General features: G+C 42.7%; 1 protein-coding gene across 1 annotated transcript in view; it reads left to right on the forward strand.

Moving 5' to 3' along the window:
* The first annotated feature begins 1,871 nt into the window (after positions 1 to 1,871).
* Positions 1,872 to 24,680, forward strand: part of SNX19 (sorting nexin 19) — a 38,465-nt gene continuing 15,656 nt past the window's right edge. The window contains exons 1-8 of the mRNA XM_059413681.1: positions 1,872 to 4,082; positions 6,285 to 6,423; positions 7,700 to 7,800; positions 7,917 to 8,036; positions 9,914 to 10,044; positions 11,342 to 11,438; positions 11,863 to 12,043; positions 14,738 to 14,867. Coding sequence (XP_059269664.1) covers positions 2,379 to 4,082; positions 6,285 to 6,423; positions 7,700 to 7,800; positions 7,917 to 8,036; positions 9,914 to 10,044; positions 11,342 to 11,438; positions 11,863 to 12,043; positions 14,738 to 14,867 — 2,603 coding nt within the window. The 5' untranslated portion in view covers positions 1,872 to 2,378. The remainder of the gene's footprint in view (positions 4,083 to 6,284; positions 6,424 to 7,699; positions 7,801 to 7,916; positions 8,037 to 9,913; positions 10,045 to 11,341; positions 11,439 to 11,862; positions 12,044 to 14,737; positions 14,868 to 24,680) is intronic.

The raw sequence follows: 24,680 nt of genomic DNA on the forward strand, positions 1-24,680 counted from the left end.
TTGCAGAGTAAACTTTCTCTCTGAACTATCACAGTAAAATCTTCAGAATCACACTAGACTCCCTCTCATCCATTTCTTTTAGTTCTTGGTTAAATGGCAGGGATATTTCTCCAGAGCATCATTGCAATGTAACTGTCCCTCTGACTGAGGACAATGAAATGGTCTGGGAGGACAAAGGACCAGCTCCCACTTCTTATATTCCTTTTTTGTGGGAAGGAGACACCAGTGAAGTGGTCTGTGCCATGGAAACACCGGACCACATTCTTTCATCTCAGGGATGTGTCCAGTCAGCTTCGTGGACATTCTGATCCTAAATCAAACTCTTCGTATTAGAATTGGTAGGCATTAACTATGCTTCACGTCTAAATGATGGTTCCTTTTGTATTCAAAAGAAATCATTTCCCCAACAGTAGGCATGAGAGAAGCTACGATATGTTTACCTCTTGTTGGCACAGTTTTTGGTTGGAGTTTGCCTGAAGGTTACTTTAAACTTCTGGGAACTAATGCTATAATGATAAATGCTAACATCATAGAGAAAGCTGAAGACGAGTAATCATAAATAGTTTTATACAAGTTATATGCATCCTGTGCCAAAATAAAAAAGATAGCCACCTTGCTGGCAGAGCTCCTGGGGACCAAGATGGGGAAGAAAGCTGGCTTCACAGAACACCGGCACATTCTAACACACGATCAGTTCTACTGTCAGGTATTCAATCTTCCTGTAGGTATTTCTGTCTGGGTAGATTTCAAAGCAAATATATTTGAGGACTGTCTGAAAATACATCTCTGCTTCTGCCTTCTTTTCCTATTTATTTGAGAAATGGGGAAGATGACATGAAAGGGGTTAGAAACCAACTCTCACCCTTGAAAATCCAACATAAAGGCTACCTGCTCTGGAAGCCCCAGTGATCTGTCCTTCCCCTGAATACCTGTAAGATTTTGCATTTTACTATATACCATACTGACTTGCATTATTAGTTACCCATTCATGATCCAGGAAATTGTCTCCCCAATGAGCTACCAGGTCCTGTGTTGTTGTTGTTGTGGTTTGTTTTGTTTTAGGATTTTATTTATTTATTTGGCAAATAAATAGAGAGCACAAGTAGGCAGAGCAGCAGGCAGAGGAAAAAGGAGAAGCAGGCTGTCCGAGAGCAGGTAGCAGAATGCGGGCACTGGATCCCAAGACCCTGGGATCATGACCTGAGCCGAAGGCAGCTGCTCAACCCACTGAGCCACCTAGGCGCCCCTATCTGCCAGGTCCTTGAGAACAAGGACTGCTCTATTCGTCCACATTACCTATTCACAGTGATTGAATATAGCAGATGTTCAAGGTATCTGATTGCTTGGGTAATGCCACCAGTAAATAACCTCCAAGTCCCAAATATGATTTTGTTACAGAGTATGTGAAATATAAGGAAAAAATCTATCTCTGTATTAACTTTGTACGCCTTGTGTTCTGCAATTCCTGAGAACAAGGTACACGAGCTGTGTACTGGGGGGTGCAGGGGGGCCCCAGGAGGGAGCGGGGTAAATGTTAAAATGTATCAAGTCAATAAAAAAATGCCCGCATGGGATTAAAACAAACTGGATTACTGAGAGTTTGCCTAAGCAGTAAAAAATGCTGGCTGACTCCATTTAATAAAGCTAGAAGTCTCAGTCTTCGAGGGTTACTGCCTGCAAGGCCGCTCTGTGCTCCACCCGGCTTTGGGAACTTAGCTCACCCTTCAGCCAGGCAAGAGTTTGGGAGATCACTTTCCGCTGGTGTTGTCACGGCCGATCCTTACCACCAGGGGGAGCCGCGCGCAGCGCCGCTCCTCAGGACGCGCGGCCCGTTCTCCCAGCATACCCCGCCCTGCCGACGTCGACCCGGAAGTTGTCGCCGGCAGCCGCCGGCCGGCAGCCGTGACAGAAACCTGGCGGCTGGTTGCAGTCGCCCGGGGAGCCGAGCCCGGGGGAGAGTTCCTCCGAGGGCGGCGGCGAAGACACTGTTGTGTCCCCCACAAATCGGGGTTCGGTCTGGGCGCGCCCCCCCAGCGGTGTATGACCCGGTGTTCGGCGTCTGTAAGTGTTGGGTGAGGGGCGCCGAGGCCCTGCCCCGCCCTCCCCAGGCAGCGCGGAGCCTCTCCGACCTCTGCATTATGAAGGCCTCGGAGTCTCCGAGAGCGGCGTCTCCGCTGGAAGGGGCTGGAGCGAGGGGGAGAAGCGCCTCTGTGGCTTTGCGGAGCGTGTAGGACTCCGAGGATCCAGAGTACTGCCCCGGTCCCCGAATAGCAACCCAGATAGCCTTGTCTCCGTACAGTTAACGCCCCATTCCCGAACTCAGGTGAAGTAGAGAGAGGGCGATCGATCGACTGGGTAGCCATCTGCCCCTTTCAGCCATGAAGGCGGAGACAGCGTCCTCGTTACCAGAGGCCCCAGCTGGGTCGAGCTGGAACCTCAATAACCTGCTGAGTAGCCGGAAGCTGATGGCTGTGGGGATTGTGCTCGGCTGGCTCCTGGTCATCCACTTTCTGGTCAATGTGTGGCTCCTGTGCCTTTTGTCCGCATTACTGGCGGTGCTGGGAGGATGGCTGGGCTCCAACGCCATTGTGGGGGCTTCAGGTCGGTTGCACCTGGAACGCTTCATCCCAGTGGCCACCTGCCCTCCAAACCCTGAGGCAGAGAGGCAACTGGAACAGGAGATCGACCGCACCATCCAGATGATTATGCGGGACTTTGTGTCATCGTGGTATCGCACTGTGAGCCAGGAGCCAGCCTTTGAGGAAGAAATGGAGGCTGCCATGAGAGGGTTGGTCCAGGAGCTCCGGAGGAGGATGGGCATGGTGGACAGTCATGCTCTTGCACAGAGGGTTCTTACTCTCTGCGGTTGTCACCTGCAGAGCTATATTCAGGCGAAGGAAGCCCTGGCTGGGAAGCAGAGTGGTACCGTTGATCCCTCCCAGCTCTGGGAGGCTTACTGCCGAGCTGCTGCCCCACATCCTGCTGTACAGAGCGTCACCACTGAGGTCACCTATACACGTGGCATTGTAAATTTATTGCTTCAAGGACTAGTGCCAAAGCCCCACTTGGAGACCCGGACCGGTCGCCATGTCGTGGTGGAACTCATTACTTGCAATGTAATCTTACCACTGATCAGCAGGCTGTCAGATCCTGACTGGATCCACCTTGTACTTGTGGGCATCTTTTCCAAGGCCAGAAATAATCCGACAGCGGTGGTTAAATCGACTTCCCCAGCCAGTGCCCTGGAAAAGCCCTCAGTGCCCACATCTCTGCCACTGATTGTTGAGGTACAGAGCCTCCCGGAAGTGAGAGCCCCTTCTCCAGCAGCAGCGCCAGTGCTACTAAACTGTAGTGAGCCAGACGGGCCTTCCCACCACTCCCCAGAAGTTGAGGAAGGCCGTGAAGCAATAGAGGGAGAACTGGGTGGCCTGCCAGAAGAGAGAAAAATAGGAAACAACTCATCTCATTTCCTGCAGCCAGATATTCGAGGCCCTTTGTTTTTATGTGAAGACACAGAGCTGGAGTCTCCATTGTCTGAGCTGAGCAAGGAAACCATCATGCTCATGACCCCAGGCAACTTCCTCTCTGACAGGATCCAGGATGCCCTGTGTGCCCTGGAGGGTCCCCAGTCTCTGGAGTCTAAGGATATTGAGGGATCCGAAGGAATTGAGGGAGCAGAGCCCGAGGAGGGTCCAAGAACAGAAACAGAGACAGGGCTACTAGTCTCCATGCTGACTTCCTGCCCAGAGATCCACATTGACACAGCAGACAAGGAAGTGGAACAAGGAGATGTCACCTCTCTTACAGCTTTGCTGACAGATCCAGAAAGGACCTGCCTCCCACGACCCTCAGGCTTAGAGAAGGATCTCACCAATGACGTGAGCTCTGTAGATCCTAGTCTGCCACAGGTTCTGCTTTCCTCTTCTCCAACTGGTCCTCTCACCTCAGCCACCTTCAGCTTTGAGCCCCTGAGCAGTCCAGATGGCCCGGTTGTCATCCAGAACCTTCGTATCACTGGTACCATTACTGCTCGAGAGCACAGTGGCACTGGATTCCACCCATACACACTCTACACAGTGAAGGTAACAGGATTAGAATTACGGTCACCCACTCTGTACTGGGAATGGGTTTGGAGAGCAGAGCGAATGAAGCTAGTGTTCTAAAGGAGAGAGGCTACTCTTCATTTACTATGTTCAATTCAGCAGTCTATATGTGAATGGTCTGAAGATAATTTGTAAAGCAGTGCTGGCTTTTCTTCAGTATCTATGCAAATAATCCTAGAATCTCAGAGTTCTTAGGATACTGAGGGTCATATATTTTTCAGTGGTTCCAATATAGAGGCTTGTCCAGAAATTCTCTTTCCAAACCTCCTTGTTAATTTGTTTCTTTCCTTTTTTAATTACTAGTATCTTTTGTACTTTGTTTAGGAAATATATATATATATATACATATATATATATATTTTGATATATATATATCGATATATATATATATCGTCTCAAAAGGTTTAATAGCTTCCTCATTCCTAGAGGTAGTTAAGCACAGAAGTAGGAACTACTTGGCAGAGATGATATGAAGGGGTTCATGTATTACATGGTGAATTCAGTTACAGCAGTGGCTCCCTGAAACTGGCGTTAGGGTAGACTGCCTCCCATTCACCAGAAGAGGGTATTTTTATAAATTTTCATTCAGCTCTATCAGAGCCTATCAGAATCTTTTTAAAAAGAAGCCCAACTGATTTTTGAGGAGTAGCCAGGTTTGGAAATATATGTGTGTTGTTAGTGTCACTCAGGGAGCAGACCTTTCCACAGAAACTCCCAGGTGCTCTAGGATTGAGAGCCCCACCTTGAATTCTGTCTGGGTCTCTTACGCAGGCCTTTCTTTCACAGTGCTGGTCTGAGGGACTCTTACTTTGCTTATGTCAGTTCGTGATGAATACTTCACTCTGGCTCTAGAAAATTTTAATACAGCCTTAAACCCACCAACAAAGAGATTATGTGTTCCATCACTTGCCCCACAATATAATGCCTCCTCCAAACAAAAATGGTAACCTACCCCTAATGAGAGCAAGTACATACATAGTTCTTGCACATTATTTCATTATATCTTAACTACTCTGTCCAAAAGTCTACCCTGCACTGAGTTGCAGCTTTCATGCTGCTCAGGGTGTTTGCTCTGGGGGAACATTCAGTACAAGTTTTCTTTTCCCACATACTGGCCCTCCACACATATGAAGACAGGGAACTTTGACCCCTTACAACATCTCCAGTATTCATGTGACTTACAATCATACAGATGATATGTGCTTAGGGAAAAAAAAAAAATTTAGCTCCAAGAATAATAATTAATCTGCCCATAGCAAAATAAAAACACATGTTCCTCTAATGCATTCCAGGCAAACAAATGATTTTATTCATCAGCTGTTTTGGATTATTTGTTCTTCCCCCTAAATAACATAAATAATCACTGGTCAAGTATAATGGCAAATGGTTATCCTTTTATAATGTCCAACCTATAATTAAGGAGTGAAAGAGGTGCTCTTGTACCTTCTGTTTTATACTCTTCAAGATTTGAAAAATATTAATATAGCCATTTTTGGAAAAGATTTATTTATTTCAGAGAGAGAATGATAAGTGGGTGGAGCAGAGGGAGAGGGAGAGACCATCACAAGCAGAATTCACTCCAAGTGTGGAGCCTGACACAGGACTCGATCCCTCACGGCCGTGAGGTCAAAACTGAGCTGAAACCAAGAGTTGGACCCTTAGCTGCCTGTGCCACCCAGGAGCCCTATAGCTGTTTTATAAGTAAAGAAAGTGTTTGTAGGAAGGGGTTTTGAGGGAGAAGGAGGAAATGGAGAATAGCAAAACTCATTTCTCTTTCTGGGCCACATATGTTGGGGAGCACATCTCATTCCTTAATTCAGCTATCCTTGGAATTCAAGTTATTTATTGCAACTCAGAGCAGCAGTTGGATCTAGTAGGTTCAGAAGTGGGGCACTTGGGTGGCTCAGTAACAGTTAAGCTTCTGCCTTTGGCTCAGGTCATGATCCCAGGGTTCTGGGATTGAGCCCCACATCAGACTCCCTTCCCAGTGGGATTCTGCTTCTCCCTCTCCCTCTGCCTGACACTGCCTACTTGTGTATGTGTCGCTCTCTGTCAAATAAATTTTAAAAAAGAAAAGGAAGAAATAAAGAGAATAGAAACTTTTCCCTCCCTTTACCTCTGCTGTGCACTTACTTTGTGGCCATTGAGCTGATGCCCTAAACAAATGTGTTCATTCAACAGTATGAGACGGCCCTGGATGGTGAGAACAGCAGTGGCCTGCAGCAGGTGGCCTACCACACTGTGAATCGCCGCTACCGCGAGTTCCTGAATCTACAGACTCGTCTGGAGGAGAAGTCAGATCTCCGAAAGTTCATCAAAAGTCAGGAGTTTCCCCAGCCCAGACTGCCTGCTTGCTTTACGCATCTAGCCCCCTGATCTGAGAGGCTGGAGGCCTAGTAGTTTGTGGGGAGGGATAGAGGAGGAGAACACAGCAACAAGGGGCCCGTGTTCTGCCAGTTTGCTTTCATATGTTTTGGGTTTTAGTGCTGGATAGCACTGACCCCATTCTTTCTGAGGTACTTCTTTGCCATTTAATGCTTTGTTCTGTGGCCCATCTAGTTTAAGCTTAAGAAACTTTCATATTTCCACCTGTGTCCGTGAGGTAGCGTAAGGAGTTAAATCAACTTTTCCACATGCATGCAGACATGGATTGCTCTTAAATATTAAAATAGTATCCAGAAATACTCGCCATCCTTCCTTTAACAACCAGGCTTTTTGTGTGTTTGCTATTTGACACCCATAAGGCACAGGAACAGTAAGAAAATGTAATAAAATTTAACTCTAAAAATAAGCTAGTAAGCCAGCTACTTTGATTAAAAAAAAAAAAACCTACAAAACTGATGATTACCCAAATAAACCTTTTAATAAGTTTAGGCATAAGTTGGGGATTTCAGTAATGCATTTTCTTTCTTTCATTTTGCTTTTTTTAAGATTTTATTTATTTGATAGACAGAGATCACAAGTAGGCAGAGAGGCACGCAGAGAGAGGAAGGGAAGCAGGCTCCCTGCTGAGCAGAGAGCCTGATGCGGGCTCAATCCCAGGACCCCAGGATCATGACTGGATCCAAAGGCAGAGGCTTTAACCCTTTGAGCCACCCAGGCGTTCCTGCATTTTCTTTCTTAATAATAATAGTTACCACTGAACTGAGCTTGAAAACTTTTGCCAGGTTCTCTTCTAAGTACTTTACACATATTAGCTCACTTAATTCTCTGAACAGCTTATGGATTAGATAACTGTCATTATCCCCACTTTATGGAGAGAAACGTCAAAGAAGGATTAGGCAACTTGCTGAAGGTCATTCTCATAGTAGGGATTGGAGCTAAAATTTAAACTTGGGCAGCTGGACTTTAGAGCCCTCATTTGTAACTCCTGAGGCATAAGGCTTCCTGTACCTTATCCTGAATACTGATAACAAGAGTAGAGTGTATGTACTATATCCTTGGGATATATTTGGAACTCCCTAAATAAAAAAAAATAAAATAAGATTTTAGGAATATATTCAACCATTCTGTTTTCTTTGCATATATGATGTATCTTATATGGAATATCTCTCAGTAAATGTTAAGTGAATGAGTTTGTGTTTCATTTTTTTAAGACGTGAAGGGTCCTAAAAAGCTCTTTCCGGATCTTCCATTTGGCAACATGGATAGTGACAGAGTAGAAGCCCGAAAGAGCCTCCTGGAATCCTTTCTAAAGGTCAGCACCCTTCTGTTTTGGCTGTGTTCTCATTCTAATTATCAGATACCCGAGCCAACCTGGAAAGACCTGGGGACCAGAATTTCTCTTTGAAATCCTTCTTGTATCTTTTTCAGCAACTCTGTGCCATTCCAGAGATCGCTAACAGTGAGGAGATGCAGGAGTTCCTTGCTCTGAACACAGATGCTCGTATTGCCTTTGTCAAGAAACCATTCATGGTGTCCAGAATAGACAAGGTACCAGCAGGGCCACTGTGCTCAGCTTTAGTTTCTCACCAGAGTGTATGCAAGGATTAAAAAATAAAGGAGTTTGGGGGTGGGGAGAGACAGCAGAGAGGAGCCCATGGAACGTGGATGAGAATGTTCAAGACCTATTGCAAATATTGGTTGGACCATCACTTTGCTGAATTACAGTGGGCAACTATGACACTATATGTGTTCACACATCTCCTAGACAATATTATGACATTGTTATTCAGTGGAGGAAAGTAGGGATAGATCTGTACCTCCATAGATGGTGGTGGCAGAAAAGTCTCCTGGAGGTAAGGATCATTCCTGGTGTTGGTCACTCAGGAAAAAGAGCCCCAAGACAGGACACAAAGCTGGATTTAGACTGGTGTGGTGACTCTCTGTTGGAGAACAGAGCATGGAAAGAATTATACTTTTCAAGAGGTTAGCTCAGAACCTTTGGAGATGGTAGAAGAAGGGCATTTGTACAACACATTATATCCTGTAAGCAGGGATTACCAGATGATTTTAGAGTCTCCAGGGCACAAGTCTGAGGTTTATGTTTATCCAAAGATGGCATGTGTTTAAAAAGGTTAGAAACCACTGACTCACTGGAGAAGGTGGGTCTCTCTCTAGATTTCAGGAGATAAAATGAAAAAGTGGAATATTGTGGTAGGAATTAGGAGACATTCATTGCTATGAAGAAAAAGCTGCAAACTGAAAAGGGAGGGATGAAGTAGAATTCCCCAGAATTCCATGTGGATGTGTCCATCTACACAGATGTGTTCACTCACTGACTTACCAGCCACTTACTGCTTCCCTGGTCAAGTATGAGCTTGATCATGAACAGGACTAACTGCTGGTGATACAAGAGTGAACAGAGCAGATAAGAACCCTGTCCGCAACTACAATTTTGTGAGCCTTGAGAACAAGTTAAATTTTCTAAGCTGCATTATCTATTCATGCTGTCCTCTTGTTCTTTCCCTGGTTTGTTACCCCTGTGCTTTATCATCATCTTACCCCATCACTTAAGCCTTGTCTTAGCTGTACTAGCTATGTTCTTTGTAGAGGATAAACACAGGCAAGAATTAAGGAAGGCATGATGCTGCTGTCAGCCAGCAGTGTTAATTAGCAAGGAGCACCAAAGGAAAAGTAAAGATTTCTTTTTACTTCTTTGGTATTTTAGGGTTTCATTTGTGAATTTTCCTTTTTAGCCGTTTTTCCATTCCGAAAAATATACACAACTCTTGCTTTTCAGTGAGGATTGTTTTATTTGGTCTTTACGAGTAGTTTATGTCAACTCTTATTAATTATTCCTTAATTTTGACATGAGTAATTTTTGTTACTCTTTCTGTAAAGAAGAAAAATTGTGTGGATTAACTGAAAAAAACAGTTCTTTTCTCTGTGAATTACTCTGAGTGTGTTAATATTATATATGCTTCTAGAATATATTTCTTTTTTGATAATCTTTACTCTTTCTCTTTTCCATATATTCCTACCTACATCACTTCCATTTATTCATATCTTAGTGAAAGTATTATTGATTTGGAAACGAAAAATCATTCCTTTATATGCAAGAAAAGAAATTGAAAAATGAAAACTATTTCACCAGCCTGCAGAACTCCCAGCTTTTTATTTATCTCATTGTTTGTTTTGCCTTCTTTTCCCATGGCATTGTTTGTCTTAACTCTGTGAGGAAGCAGATTTTTATGGCCACCGAGAAAAGGGGGGATAGTTGCCAGGAAATCTGTCTGGTATCTGACTATGCTGATGAAAAGGCTCCACTAGGTAGCCTGGCTATCTGCTCATCTTCATTGCATAAAGCACCATAAGACAACTGCTCATTTGGTGGTTTCTGTCTGACCCTGCACCTCTGACCCCTGCAGATGGTGGTAAGTGCTATCGTGGATACACTGAAGACAGCATTTCCTCGCTCCGAACCCCAGAGCCCAACAGAAGAGCTGAGTGAGGCCGAGACAGAAACCAAGCCCCAGACAGAAGGCAAGAAGCCCAGCAAGTGAGAAGCCCTTTGGTCACGCGGGGACCCTTTCCAATTCTCAGGATGATTGCCAGTCCTCAACCAAAGTCTATCCCCACTTTCTGGCCCTAGGAGAGAGGAGATAGGACATACATATCAGTTTTTATACAAAGCCAGACCCCACACTCCTCAGTGCTCATCCCAAAGGAGCTTGAGATCCAGCATAGGTATCCCTGCTAAATGTTTGTCTTGCCATGGGAACCCAGGGCTTAAACAGACCATGGAGTTTTGACTAGAGGGAAAACTGTAGAATATGGATATTCTTCTTTTCTATTTTCCTGGAAAATTGAAATGTTTCTTTCCTATTAAGAACTAAGACTTATAACTGATCTCTGTGATCATTTCTGGAAATCTTAGCTCAGAAGATGCACATACTAGCAATAAACAGGAAAGGGCCAAGATGAACACATATAGGGCCTATTTTATGCTATTCTGTCCTGCGCTAGGGTCCCACATTTACCCTTCCAAAATCAACATGTGGAAGGGAAGGGCATCACACTTACCCCTAACTGCAGACTTCATATCTGTACCTGGACCATTATGAAGAGAAAGAGTAAGTGAGTGAGTGAAAGAGAGAAGAGAATGTGTGTGTGTATGTCTGCGCATGGGTGTGTGTGTGGGTGTGCATGTGTTGGAGGAGGGAGAGGGAAGGGTGGAGAGTTTGTATGTCTGTTTCTGTATGTCTGCCTGACTGTCTTTTTCTATGTTCGTGTCTCATGGACCAGCAATAACAGTTTTTAGCCTTTTTTAACTGAGCCCATATTTTGAAGGATGACTGTGATATCTGTGCTTATAAGAGCCTCGAAATATGAGGTTAGCACTTGTGGTTCCTTCCCTACTTTTATTTGGCACACTGGGAGAGAAGTGGATGTATGAAAAGGGCACGAACAACAGCAACAAAAACCTTGGTTTATGCCACTTGTCAATTTAATCTCCAGCAAATTTTTAATGAGTAGATAGTATATGCTAGCCATTTTTTAGCTTGTGGGAATACAACCAGGATAGGCTGGCCCCTATTTTACATTAGCAAAAGCCTTTTCACAAATGCATCGTGGACATAGCTTAGTGCAGTGGTTGCGCTATGTATTAAGAACTGTCAGAATGTATATCATTTTGGGAATTTCAGGGCCAGGTCTCTCCTGGCAACTCTGATCATAATAAGCTCCCAAGAATAAGTATGGGTGTTCTTGTTTTAAGGTATTAATACTTATCAGCCCTTTGTTTGGAGATCAAAGCCATAAATTATGTTGTTTCTGCTCTTTTGTGTCAATACCAGGTCCAGATTGAGGTTCTCTTCCAGTAAGATTGCTCCAGCACTGAATATCACTGAGGCACCTGAGAAGATTCTCTACGGTCTCCAGGAAGGCAATGTGGTAAGAAGTTCCTAGATAACTCCTGGAATTAATAGCTGGGATGTTGATCCTGCAGTTACATTCTCCAAAGTCAGGAGAGATAAAGGTGCCTTGCTAAAGGACTTAACCAGCATCTAGATCTCTGATTTTTATTCTAAACTCAAGGGTCATGGGCTTACAATAAAAGATGGCAGAATGAGAAGGAAGGCCAGTTCCTGGGAGAGAACAAATGACCCAAATGTATTTGCAGTGAATGAGAATACAAAGGCATTGTTTTACTTGGGATTTAGGTAGAAAGTGAGAAGTTTCCAAAGGTGGCCACAGAGTTAGTTGGGTTCTATACTCATGATACTTAGTGCAGGGAAGGAATAGGAAGAAGCTGAAAGGCCATGGTTACTCTATTTTCTTCATTCTTTATGTGATATGACACTGGCACTTTCTTCAGGAGTCAGAAATCCTATCCACATCTGTGATGGAATCCTTTATTGAAAAACAGACAAAGTTATTAGAAATGCAGCCAACAGAAGCCCCAGGAAAAGATCCAGAACAAATCCCTAAAGCTTGTATGGATGGTTACTTGTCTGATGCAGCTGTGCCCGCCCAAGATCTCCGCAGTGGTGATCCAGGTACGTGACAAGATCTCCATCCCCACAGAGAAGGGAGGCAGGGTGTGACAGTCAGGATTCATTGATGTAATTTCTTTTGTGTTCAGCTAAGCAAGCTATGTGTTAAACACCAGTGTTTGAGGTACTGTGCTGAGTCCTGGGATACAAAGAAGAATTTGACACAGTCCCCAGAGCTGAGTCAAACAGGAGCAAGGGACAAAAACAGGGAGTTCTGGTCCAGCAAAATAAGATCCATGAATATAATATTATCTTATGTTATTTTTGCCATGGTTTGGCATCTTTGGACTCCCTTGACCTACGAACTTTCTTTTGTGTCTTTGGTACCCCTTTCCTGGTTTTCTCTCTACCTCTCTTGTGATCTCTTCTCAGTCCCCTTTGTTGGTTCCCTTAGTAGCCTTCCAGAACTTTTTTTTTGGCTCTCTGTTCTTACTCTGTATACTCCCCCTGAGTGATCTCATTTGTACTCTTGATTTTAAGTCTAACATGTGCTGACGATGCCAAAATACTGGATGTCATATTTCCACTTGCTTACCAGAAATCTCCACTTTGATGTACCATAGAGCAACTAAAGCTCAAGATGGAATTCTCCCTTTTTCCTGGATCTTTTCCTTCTGTTTTATTTACTACTGTAACAAATGACACCACCCGGTTCCCCAGCATAGAGCAGGAAGGGAGAAGAGGTGAGGGCAGGGAGGTTTGCTTCCCCAAAAAAATACAGTTTTTTTTTGTTTTGTTTTTGTTTTTGTTTTTGTTTTTTTACAGAGGAAGAATTGGGAGCCCTGGGTATTAGTATGTTTGCTGAGCTAGAACTTATAAAAAAGTTTTCAGTTCCACTAAGACAGTCTCCCTCTGAAAAGAAAAGATCACAGAATCCTGGGGGAGGAGGGGAGAAAAAAACTGATTTTAGCATTGTTTCTCAGGTGTACTTGAACAGTCACCTGACCTCTGCTTTATGGACCTCAGCTTAACTGTGTAAAAAAACCTCACATATCTGATATCTTCCCACATATCTCACTGGTTAAGTAAATGAAGTGTTAAAACAGCAAAAGCATCAGAGAGCTTAGAAGAGAAAGTCAAGCCTGTAAATTTTGAACATCATATCTCTAAGGGTATAGTTTGTGTGTGAGGTTTTTTTCCAGCCCTGAGAAACAAAATGCTCACATGATGCGAAACTTAGCGTTTTCTTCCAGAGGACTCTTCCTCTGTTTCCTCTTATTTTTTACTGCTATGACAGGCTATCACCACATGGTGGCAGCTCTAGGTAAATGCTAAACTTGAGAAAATCATAAAATCCAGAAGGGTGGCTGATGCTCTGCATGGTACTGTTTCCCAAGGAACTGAATATCCTGTCTTTGAGGAAATGACTGGACATAAACATACCAGTTCCCATGCCCCCTTGAAATGCAGTGCAGAAAAAAAAAAAAAAAAAAATATATATATATATATATATATATATATATATAGAGAGAGAGAGAGAGAGAGAGAGAAATATATTAGATGGGACTAAGAAAAAAGTAGGATTTGGTTCTCAAAGATTCATCCAAATCTGAAGTTATTAATGTCCTAAAGAGCCCTTTAGGGAAGAGAGCTTGGGCAAGCTGGCTGAGACAATACCCTTTGGTCCAAGACTAACAAAATTATTGTTGATGATTAATTTTGATATTAATCACAGCATTAGCACCAGATTGCTGAGATTCACTCTGGAACATTATGTATTCCTGGGGACATCTCCTAGGAAGCAAATCACAGATGACATGGGGCCCCTTGAACGGGGTTAAAGAACGGATGTTTCCATCCATAAAGTACATCTGTTCAGAAGATTTCAGCTTAGCATGGGTGTGAAGTCACTTGTGGTCTTACCGTTCTTTGATAGAGGAAAGAAATCAGTCATTGTTATGGCATATGTTACCAAAGGTGGAGTGTTCTTCCTCAAACCACATGTTATCTCAAAACCAAAAACTAAAGCCTTCTGGATCCCAACCCAGTAGCTCTGTGTAATGGAGATACTTTCAAAGCAAACTTGTTTACAGGGGAATGAATCCCCAAAATTTCCCCAAATCTGTTGCCCACAACATTTCCATGATGCTTTGTGGAGGCCAGTGGAATATAAGAATGGAAGAGACTGGACTTTGCCAGTTCCAGTTAGTCATTATTTGGGAGCAGTTACTTGGAATAGAATGTATTCAGTTCCGGTGGGGGAAGTACAAAAGAAACAGAAGCTAGATAGGCAAAATAATTATGTGCAAAATCTTTTAGAAAGATAAATATTACTGAGTGACTAAGGAATATAAACAAAGAATTATAAAGAAATACAGAGCCTGTCACTGAACTTCTTAGATATAAAGTAAACCATCTCTTGATTTGAGTACAGAAGAATTACAGAAACCTAAGATGATTGATAAAGTGGTGAAGACCTGGTGCGTTGAAATATGTTCCCCAGAATGGGTCTCTTTTGAGTTACTTCTTTTTTTTTTTTTTAAGATTTTATTTATTTATTTGAGAGACAGAGATCACAAGTAGGCAGAGGCAGGCAGAGAGAAAGAGGAGGAAGCAGGCTCCCTGCCGAGCAGGAGCCCAATGCAGGGCTTGATTCCAGGACCCTGGGATCATGACCCAAGCTGAAGGCAGAGTTTTTAACCCACTGAGCCACCCAAGTACTCCCTGAGTTACTTTTGATGCCTTTTCATTCCCCAGGAGCAGAGACAGAGCTAGCTGACACAGCCCTAGATCTGCTCCTCTTGCTGCTGATGGAACAGTGGAGATGGCTATGTACAGAAAACATTCAGAAAGTTCTTCATCTTGTATTTGGGACCTTAGTTCAGAGGTAAGATGGCATAGTTCTTCATTGTATTAGAGTCTCAGATTGGACAGGGGTTGGATATGATGCTGAATTCTGCACTGGAGAGGGAAAGAGTAGAGTCCAGGAAACCTGCAGTCATGAGGAAAGACAGAGACTCTGTCATAGGTGCAGAGGGATGAAGACTGCCTGAAGAGTACCAAAAAGCTTGTCTTAATCACCTCAACGTCTAAAGTATAAATGGTTCTGCTTCTGTAAGACTTCTGGCATAATCCACTGAGTTATACTGTCTGTGATCTTAAAACACTTCACCTCAACTCTTCCTACTCGGGGATCAATTCTCCACCCAGTTATACCCCCTAGACCTATACCTTCCAACTTGTTGCAATGGACATTGCTCTTCACTGACAGCATATGTTTACTGTGATGATAAACAATGAGACAAGGAGAAAACAGATCAGTTCTTTGAAAATAAAGATTGTTTTCTCCAAAAGGTGTGTAAACATTCACAACTAAAGAAGTATTTACACAGGATGGTAAGGAGTAAAAGTATTCTTGTATATAAAGCATGGACTGTGATCCCAACACCACTTTCATCTTCTAAAAGATCTGCACATGGGTGGAGTTTTTAGCTGCTGACTTCCTAACCATGAAACTAACACAGACTCTGCTAAACTCAAGATGGTCAGAGACACAGTCTCAGAACTAGACAGGTATACACAATGCTTGTGTTTTGACCATTCTTGTTCTGATTTCTCCCTTTTGAGACGTCCTGGCAGATCCTAAAGGAAGAAGTCAAATTCTGGAGGTCTTCTCTTAGCAAGTGGCTCATGATAATAGGTCACTCCAAAAAGAAAAACTCTTTTTAAAAACAGAATTATGTGTCCATTCTACAAGTAGAAAATCCATTAACAAGGAGCAAGTAAATCTCCCCTCCCACTCTCAGAGTTACTTAAGATCAGAGAAGCTTAAGGAGATTTAATAATAAAAAGACCTAGGGAAGGAAGGCAGTGCACTTTTATATTTGCTGAGTGCTCATCATATGCCAGCACCTGACCTCTGTGTACATATATTTTCTTGTAGCAGCCAAGTGAGGTAGGCAGTCCCATTTTATAGAAGTAAATAGAGGTTGGCAAGGTCAGCTAGCATTCATAAGGTCATAGTTAATGACACCTGGACTTTGAAGCTAGATGTGTATAACTCCAAAGCCAATGTGCTTTTTCCTACATGTTGTAGCTGATAACTGGTCTCCAGGCGAAACCCACATATAAAATGCTGACTAGTCGCCATGCCTTTTGACTTTCCCCTTGTCCCTCCTCCATATTCAGCTCTGCCACTAGAGTGCTTTTTCCAAAAAGCAAATATGTATAGTCTGCACTTAATATCCTTCAGTTGTGCCCTATTGCCTACAAAAGTGATTTTTCTACTATGTTTCCCAGAGTTCTAGGGGCTCCACAGAGGTGCTTTAGAAGCTAAGGGAAAACTGAGTAGACCATGATCTAATCAAAGAAATTTCATTTTGGTCAGTGTAATAGGCTGGAATCTGGGTTATTTTTTGTTTGAGAAAGGGCTCCACTGTGTTTAAATATATATTTATCATATTATGATTTCTCCTTTCCTCTGTGACATGGCTTGGTCCCAGCCTTATTTCTAATTCTCCCCCATGCAAACCATTCATCGTGGCCCGTACACTCTGTGGTCTCTCTTTCTTCAAGTCTTTATTCATCCTCTTATCTCTACCAGAATGGTCTTTCTCTGTTCATTCTTCTCCTCATTCTATCTCTCTCATTCTTTCTCCTTCCCTATGTCCAAAACTCTCCCTTTTCTTGTCTGCTTGGCCTACTGCTAAAAATTAAGCATTAAATGTCATTTATTCTGTGAATCCTCTCCCACCTTCCTCCAGAACTAAGGAGCTCTCTTTTTTACTCTCAAAGTTCTGATGATTATACTCATTACAGTACACAGAGAAATGACTTTCTTTACCTAAACTAGAGGTCCTCAAGTTGGGGGCAATTTTCTTCCAGGGCTCTTTGGAACATCTGGAGATATTTTTGTTTGTCACAACTGAGAAGAGAGGCAGAAAGCTATTTCATCTAGAGGGTAGAGGCCTGGGATGCTGCTAAACATTCTACACTACACAGAACAGCATTCTCCCTCCCTGCCCCCCACCCCAAACAACAATGAATCATCCTACCCAAAATATCAGTAGTGCAAAGGTGAGAAACTTTGCACTAGACTATCAGTTCTTTAAGGACTAGACATGGCTATATATCCACAGCAACTTACACAGGACCCAGGACATAGAAGGTGTTCATTAAAGGTTAGAGAATACAATAAACATTTCCTTTCTCATTACCTTCATACTTGAAGTCAAGCCTCTGTATTGTATTCAGTCATCTGTGAATATTGCTAACTGACCCTTCATTTCTTTCTTCCTCTATTAAGTTTGCCTTTGCTGGTCTCCTAGTTGCTTTCCAAAAACTGGAAGATTCTAAAACAAGCTAGTATGTGATAATTGATTACCCTCTGTCCTTGAAGTCATTTGCTTGATGTATTGGTTTCAAAACATAAGAAATTATTCAGAGGAACAGAAAAGTATGGATGAGTCAGTAGAAATTTTATAAAAAGATTAAGATTCTTATATTAAATTACTGGTTACATGGGTGGGGAGAACTGCTGGAATCAAGTAGTGCCTTTCCTCATGAAAAGAACTTTGAATCAGGCTAAGTTTTAACCTTTGTGTCCCCATCTAGTGACACTTCCATGAGAACCATGCTTCTGGTTAGCTGGGTACATAGCTGTCAGGTGAATGAAAATGAGCAAAACCCATAGAGAAGTAGCTCACACCATAAATAGTTAGGAAGAGGGCTTACAACTAAATTTCTCTTGACTTTCCTTTTACCATTTTTTTTTTTTTAATGAGGTAGCATCTCTATTTGAAAGGTAGAAAATTCTGGATATATTTGAATGAAGCCAATATGAATCTTGTGCAAGAACAGAATGTTGTGGCTATTGCTTTTGGAAAAGTCTGTTTTAACTTACAAAGATAACTCTGCTATCTTTTGGTCTGTTATCTTTGTTCACCATAGATTTTTCCAGGTGATATTTTATACCTATGCAGTTGTCTAATATTCCTTCCTGTCAAAAAGTTCTTATTTCTAATCAAATTTTATCTTTAAGTCCATTTTGTTTTGTGTTAACTGCAATGGAAATAAGAACACAGCCGGCTGACACCCTTCTCACCCTGAGTCTCCACAGACTAGAGCTAAGAGTCTCATCCTTCCCTGGTCAAGGTCTTTAATCTTTCCCTAGAAATAATTCCACCTTTTTTAATGATATATAAACATGCCCTCTTCTCAGATATCTTCTGCTGGGTTCACAGTGCTCTTGAAGCTTTTTTTAAGATAGGAGTCTAGAAGAAACTGGATATCTGGAAAAAGAACCCCAATTCCCTTTCCAGAAGCTTGAAGGATCTGTGGTGTGTGGTCTCGTACCAGCAAGTTCCCCTGTGTGTGGTAGATACGGAAAAGACAGGATTTATTGCAGGACTCAAACTTTGGTGACATTGTCACCTTCAGGATATTTAGTATCCAACAAACCTTTGTTGAGAGTTTACTTTGTGCAGACAACTGTACTGAACACACAAGCATATTGTGTCACTTAATTCCCCCAAAAGCCCTGCAAAAGAGGTGTTATGATCCCCATTTCAAAGATGAGGAAGCTGAAACTTACAAAGAATTGTGGCTATTTAATCCAGATCACAGAGCTATTAAGTATACCACAGGCAGAATTTGAACCCATGTTTATCTGATTTTCAGCTATAATGACTTTCTCTTTCAGGGATTGCCTTGGGATTTGAAAGGATTAAAAACCAACAAAAATATTTTCCTCAGAGTAGTCTACATTCCTCAAGAGGACAGTATCAGTCACTTTGTAAACTCTAAATCATGTTTCTATGGGTATGCACATTCACATGTAGTACAAAGGGTCCTGCAGCATCCTAAGGTCAGCCCATGTTACTTGTCCCCTGGATAGCTTACGTTTCTTTTTATTTTTAAAAAGAGGTTTATACAGTGCTGTGTTCTTGGGCTTTACTTGCTTTGGTAAGCAAATAAGCTGGAATTTGATATCCCCCCAGAGCTACAGCACCTTCCCTGCCACTCCACCTACTATTGCTGCTTGGGCAAGAGGTATGGTATGGTCCCTTCCTGCTTCCTGCTTTGGTGTTGGCCTCTCTGAGACTGTCCCCCTGACTGCTGCCCAGGGAGAAGCATGTTTGCTGTGTTTCTGAAACCACAAAGATTGGAGCTATATCCTTTTGCAGATTACGTGGGCTCTCCTTTGAGCACTGTCCTTTAAAGAGAAGGAGAGTCGGCATTGGGGCCACTGATAGTTACTGCTACTTCTCTAGTCATTGTGAGCTCACTGAGCTGGGATATGAGGGACGGTACAGCTATCTAGATTTACATTCATCTTTAAAATGTTCTAATTTTCCAACCTCCTGCATTATCATCTCTAAGAAGATAAGTTCTGCCCTCAGCTTTGTTTACTCTCCTTGCTCCCTTAAAAGACCTATATATGCGTAACTGTCTTGGACACCAGGGACTCTTGGCAAATCACGAGTGTGTGCTGCCTCACTCTCGAACTCTCTCTCTAGCCTGCAAAAAAAAAAAAAAAGGAGAGTAAATTCAACCTCATGACCCCGCCTTCTAAGCCAAGGTTGGAAGCGTTCTGAGCTGAGCCAGGCTTCATAAATCTCCCTTGATTGTTGATGGTGTGGAGAGAGTGGGGGAAGGGAGCTGAAGAGAAGTTAGATGCCCAAAAAAGGCATTTTTAAGTCAAAGGGAAGTCTTGCACGCATGCGCGCCTGACCTCATGTGTCAGCTTCTGTGCTGGGAACATCCAATTATGTAAGAAGGAGCACTCCTTGTTTGGAACTAGAGACAAAGGGAGGGGCAGAGAAGTGGGGGTAGCAGACTTAGCCAAGAAGTGAGATTCCAGCTTGTGCAGACTGTTCATGTCCGAAAACAGAAGAAACTTACCAGTATCCCTGCATGCATCAGAATCAGGGTTAGGAAATTGGACAAATACTCAGACATGACTAGGTTGGAGGGAAAGAGGAGAGATGTACCGTGCTCCATTGATGGTAGAAGGTTTGGGGCAGGAAGATCCAGCCAAGGTAAGGGGTGAGATTATTATGGAGTCCTGATGTAGAGCAAAGGAATGAGAAGAAGCTGGATTGGTTCCGTGCTTGGATGCCCAGAGCAATGCCACGATAAAAATATGAAGCAGGCTAGCGGTAGAGTACACGAATGCCACGTCCTGTGGCTCTGCCCTCCCCATGGCCCCAAAGATGGCATCAGACTCTGTCAAAAAGGCAGCAGACACATTCCTGGCATCTACATCAGGATTTCTTAAAGAGTGAGTGAGTGAGTGTGTTTTTGTGCGTATGTGTGTGTGGGTTAGGGGGGCACGTGAGAATAGAATAGAGTGGTAAAAAGAGGAAGGAACCTTCGTTCTGTAACCTGTGGGCAAAGCAGAGTAGAAAAGTATGTGGAGTCAGAAATTCTATAGAGATGAAGGAGAAAAGAAAGGATGTGTCCAGTTTAAGGAATCCAACAAGTATTGGACCCAGGAGAAAATGAGATGGCAAGCTCTGGACTTTATGCCAGGCCATGGACTTGTTTTCTTAGAAATTCTGTCTCTACAAACCATCTCTCAGGAAAGGTCAGGAGCAGGCATGTGGAAAGAGAGGAGGGGGATTCTTGCAGAGGGCTGCACTCCCAGGCACACTTGTTCATCTTACTGAAAGACAATTATGAATGATTGACCACATACTCTGCTTGCACCGATTCTTATAGGTCACTCCAGAATCTCACATGTTCCTTAAGTGGATCCCATTCAAGGGCCTCTTTCTCCATGGGCATGTCTAAGTAGCAAATGGTTAAAGGGTCTTTCTGACCTCAATTAGATCTTAAGGGAAACTCCAGGCCTCCCACCAAAGGGTACAAGCAAGTGGCACAAGAAAAGAGCTGACATTTATTTAGTACTAACTGTACCAACTAAGCAATTCTGTGCTTCATGGACTGATGTGCAGTGCAGTTCTGTGAGATAGACCTGTATTTACACATATTACAAGTGAGAAAAAGGATATTCAGATTAAGCTTCCCAGAATCATAGAGCTAGTAAGTACCAGCCCTGAGATTCCACTATAGTCCTCCTGGCCTCAAAGCCCGTGCAATTTCTGCTATTCTGTACTGCTTCCCCACTCTGCAGGGTTTCTTCCCAGGCCATGGCCACTAGAACTGTCCTCACTTGCAAGTCCCTCTGCCTTATACATGTAATCTCTTTTGCTTTCATCTGTGTGGACTTAGGAAAACAAAAACTCAGGAAAACGAAGGTAGTATATAAATTGATTTCCATCAGCATATTTCTGATTTTTATTCTTAAAACACTTTTGGATCAGAGATAATCTCCCTTAGGTATCCCTATTCTGCATCCTGTTCTCAGAAAAAGATTTTCAGAGTTAAGACTTAGCGTTTCTCAAGGAACATAGACGACAGCTTTTCTCCTTTGCTCCATAAACTTCTCTTTCTTGTAATTCAGTTCTGGCGCCTTGTGGTTTCTTATACCTGATCTCTTTCTTTGAAGTTTCTGTAGGAAAGTAGCATACTTTTCAAAAGCCCCAGATACAAACTAAATCTCAAAATTACCTCAAACGAAGTCTCTAGATTTTCCTGTCAGATTATTTTCTTGCCCTCTCATTATTGACTCAAGTAGTTTTTAGAGGTCCTGAAAATAATTTTTTGCTCATGTTGTATTGTGCTTCCTTGAAGGAAAAGGGACACTGCTTGTCTTGTGCCTCTCTCACTAGATCTTGAAAAAAGGGAGGTTCTCAACATCTGTATACTGGGCCTGTGTGGGCCTCAGGAGTCTTATTATGAGTGGTCTCCCTGTCATTTTTCTTAGGTGTTACTTATTCTACACCTACCTTCAGATGAAAATACCATGTCTTTTCTATCATATACTGACAGTTTCTACTTGAGTACACCTTTAAGGACATAACAGATAGGTGCCTGTGTGTTTTTGCAGTTCTGCCTGTAAATTCTCATACACTCAGAGGCAGAACTGGTCATTGCATCAGTTAAAAATAAAGCGGAATCTCATGAGGTATTTAAACCTAGCACCTTTCTTCAAGTCAAGTTACTGGTATCCCTCCCATCTGTAACTAAGCAAATAGGAACCCAGGACAGTTTGAGACTGTCGGGATCCTGAGCTGGGGCCCTTGCCTTATTCATCTTTCTGTCATAAGCACCTAATCATATACATGGAAGGCATGTAACAAATTTGGTCCAATGAACATCACATGCCATTCCAATCAAATCAGTCCCTCTGTTTATCACTAGTGAGGATCCCAGGATTCCTCAGTCATGGGGAGACAAGAAACACCAATGTAAACAGAGTTTCTGTTTTGTCCCTCCCCAACAGCTCTTTAAGTGAGCACCTCAAATTCGCAAAGCCATAGTTAAGCCTAAGAGGAGTTTTTTCCTTTGCGCCCTTCAGGCCCTCTCCTATCCTAGTGGCACTCTTCTTTCCAAAAGAACATAGTGTCCTCTATGCCATGGGCCTCCTACTGTGAGACCCATCTAAGCTGTTCCTCTCTGGAAGCATATCCTGCTAGTGTGCTTCTCAGCCTCTTTCCTTCCACACAGGGAAATAAGAATATGGACTTTGAAGTCAGACAAATCTGAATTCAAATTATACTTTGCATTTTACTATCTGTGTGACTTAAAACAAGTCTCTTAACCTCCCTCTGCCTCAGTTACTCTCTACGTGGAAATAACAGTGCCTGGCTCATAAAGTTAGTTGGAAGATAAGCGATGATAACGAATGCCTCCTGAGGCATGCCTGGTACATGGAAGCACTCAGTAACTTTGGTGAGTTACTGACCTATGACACATCCATATGGATTAGTTCTCATCCCATCTTTACAGGCTCCATGTTCCATTTCCTTGGAGATCCTAAATTGCCAGGGCAGTAACATACCTGATGTAAAGAATATGTTTACATTTTAATGTGGGGTTTGTTTTTTGTTTTTTGTTTTTTTTGGAAAAGTTCTTTATAGTGTTCTTGCTTTTGGGATCTGTTAGTAGCAAAAGACCCTGGAAGATAGAAATTCTTTTCTGCACCCTTCAAGTCAGGATCCCTTTCTTCATATGATCTCTATCTCTTCACTCTTCCATCCTGTCTTACATACTTAAAGTCTTCCCTGGTCATATCCAGAGCAGAACCTCAGAGTTTCTTCAGAACCAGGGAACTGCCCCTAATCCAGGTGTCCCTAACCTTCTTCATTTGCTTCCTAGGAAACTAACTTTATGCAGTTCTTGTTATGGTGACCTCTTTACAAATAATTTTTGAAAAGTCTGTATAAGATTTGATGCCTGTGTGTACTTATTAAGTAGCAGCTCCCTGCTAGCTCTTCAGATCTAATGTGTGACTGTTTCTACTTCAGAGGACTTGCAGCCTAAGAGAATAGAGAACCCTTATGAATCAATTAGAAGTATTGAACAATGTGAGGTTAAATGACATGGCATAGGCTGTAAATGCAGTAAAAAAAAAAAATTGGGATTCTTGTTTACATAAACGTTAGGGAGGCTTTATAGAGCAAATTAATTATTTAGAGCTAGATGTAAGATAGGTATCATTTAGACAAGTTTAGTGTAAATATTCCAGACACCAAGCATTTTAAAGAGGGGGGAGGGCATTATTTCTGTTTTTAAATAAAAAGTAATCTTTAAAAAAGTTTTTAGTATATTCATCCAGTCCCCCTCTGAGAGAGACAGAGGCAGAGTGTGTGTATGTGAGAGACAGTGTTCATGAGCACAGAAGACAGAGGGAGAACATTTTGTCAAATACATCTTGGAAAGTGCTGCAAGGTTTTGCTCCTTGTGGGAGTAAGAACAGGAATTCTCCCTTTGGGCACCAGGTGGCGCTGCAGGTTAAACTATACCCATTTGCCTTCTTCGAGGGAGTATTCTTTTTGTGATTACAGGTCTTGTCTCGGTGGTGATAGTAATGAAACCATTCTCTGTCTTATTCCATGATTCAGAAGCTACTTATCTGCCCTCTGCTCTGGGCCAGTGACTTTTAAATGAGCCCAATTTCTTTATCTTTCACCCTCCTCCCCTCTGTTCTGATCAGTCTTCAGTGGACACTAGCTTCTTTGAGCAGTATGTACTGCCAGAAGTTGCCCCTTTGAGTGCATTCCACTCCTCAAGGAGTCAGTGCTGGAGCTGATTCACTTAAGAACATTTTTGACTCAGAAACCCAGAGTAAACCAGAGAGTCTATGGTGATTAAACCAGCTGAACATCCAGAAAAAAATTGTTGGTATTCTCTGTAAGCTACTTGGTCCTATACTCAAGTCCTTTTTGGATACCAGAATCCTAGATCTCCATCTCACTGAGGTGGACACTGTCAGGGCTAGATTGCACTGGTGTTGGGAATCTTATCTACCTCTCAAATGATCAAGGGTGTTTCCACTGCTTTCAGCCATGAGTGGAGATCATTTGGCTCTTTCCTGTTAAGTTGGTGCTGGCAACACAGCCATATGTTAATTCTTGAGGTTCTATCTTTACCTCTGTCCTTATATATAGATTCAGCAAGTGCCCTGTGGAGGAGTAGGCCTGTATTGTACTAGCACAGCGAGGGAGTAGGGGGTGAACTAGTAGGAAATACACCTTAATCTAGTGCTGATGTAATTATGCTGCCACAGATTTTCTTGGAGGGAATTTAGCCCTTCCCCAATAAATATATAATCTCTATAAACATGGTATGCTTG

The sequence above is a fragment of the Mustela nigripes genome, chromosome 1 (assembly GCF_022355385.1).
Source record: "Mustela nigripes isolate SB6536 chromosome 1, MUSNIG.SB6536, whole genome shotgun sequence".
NCBI lineage: Eukaryota > Metazoa > Chordata > Mammalia > Carnivora > Mustelidae > Mustela > Mustela nigripes.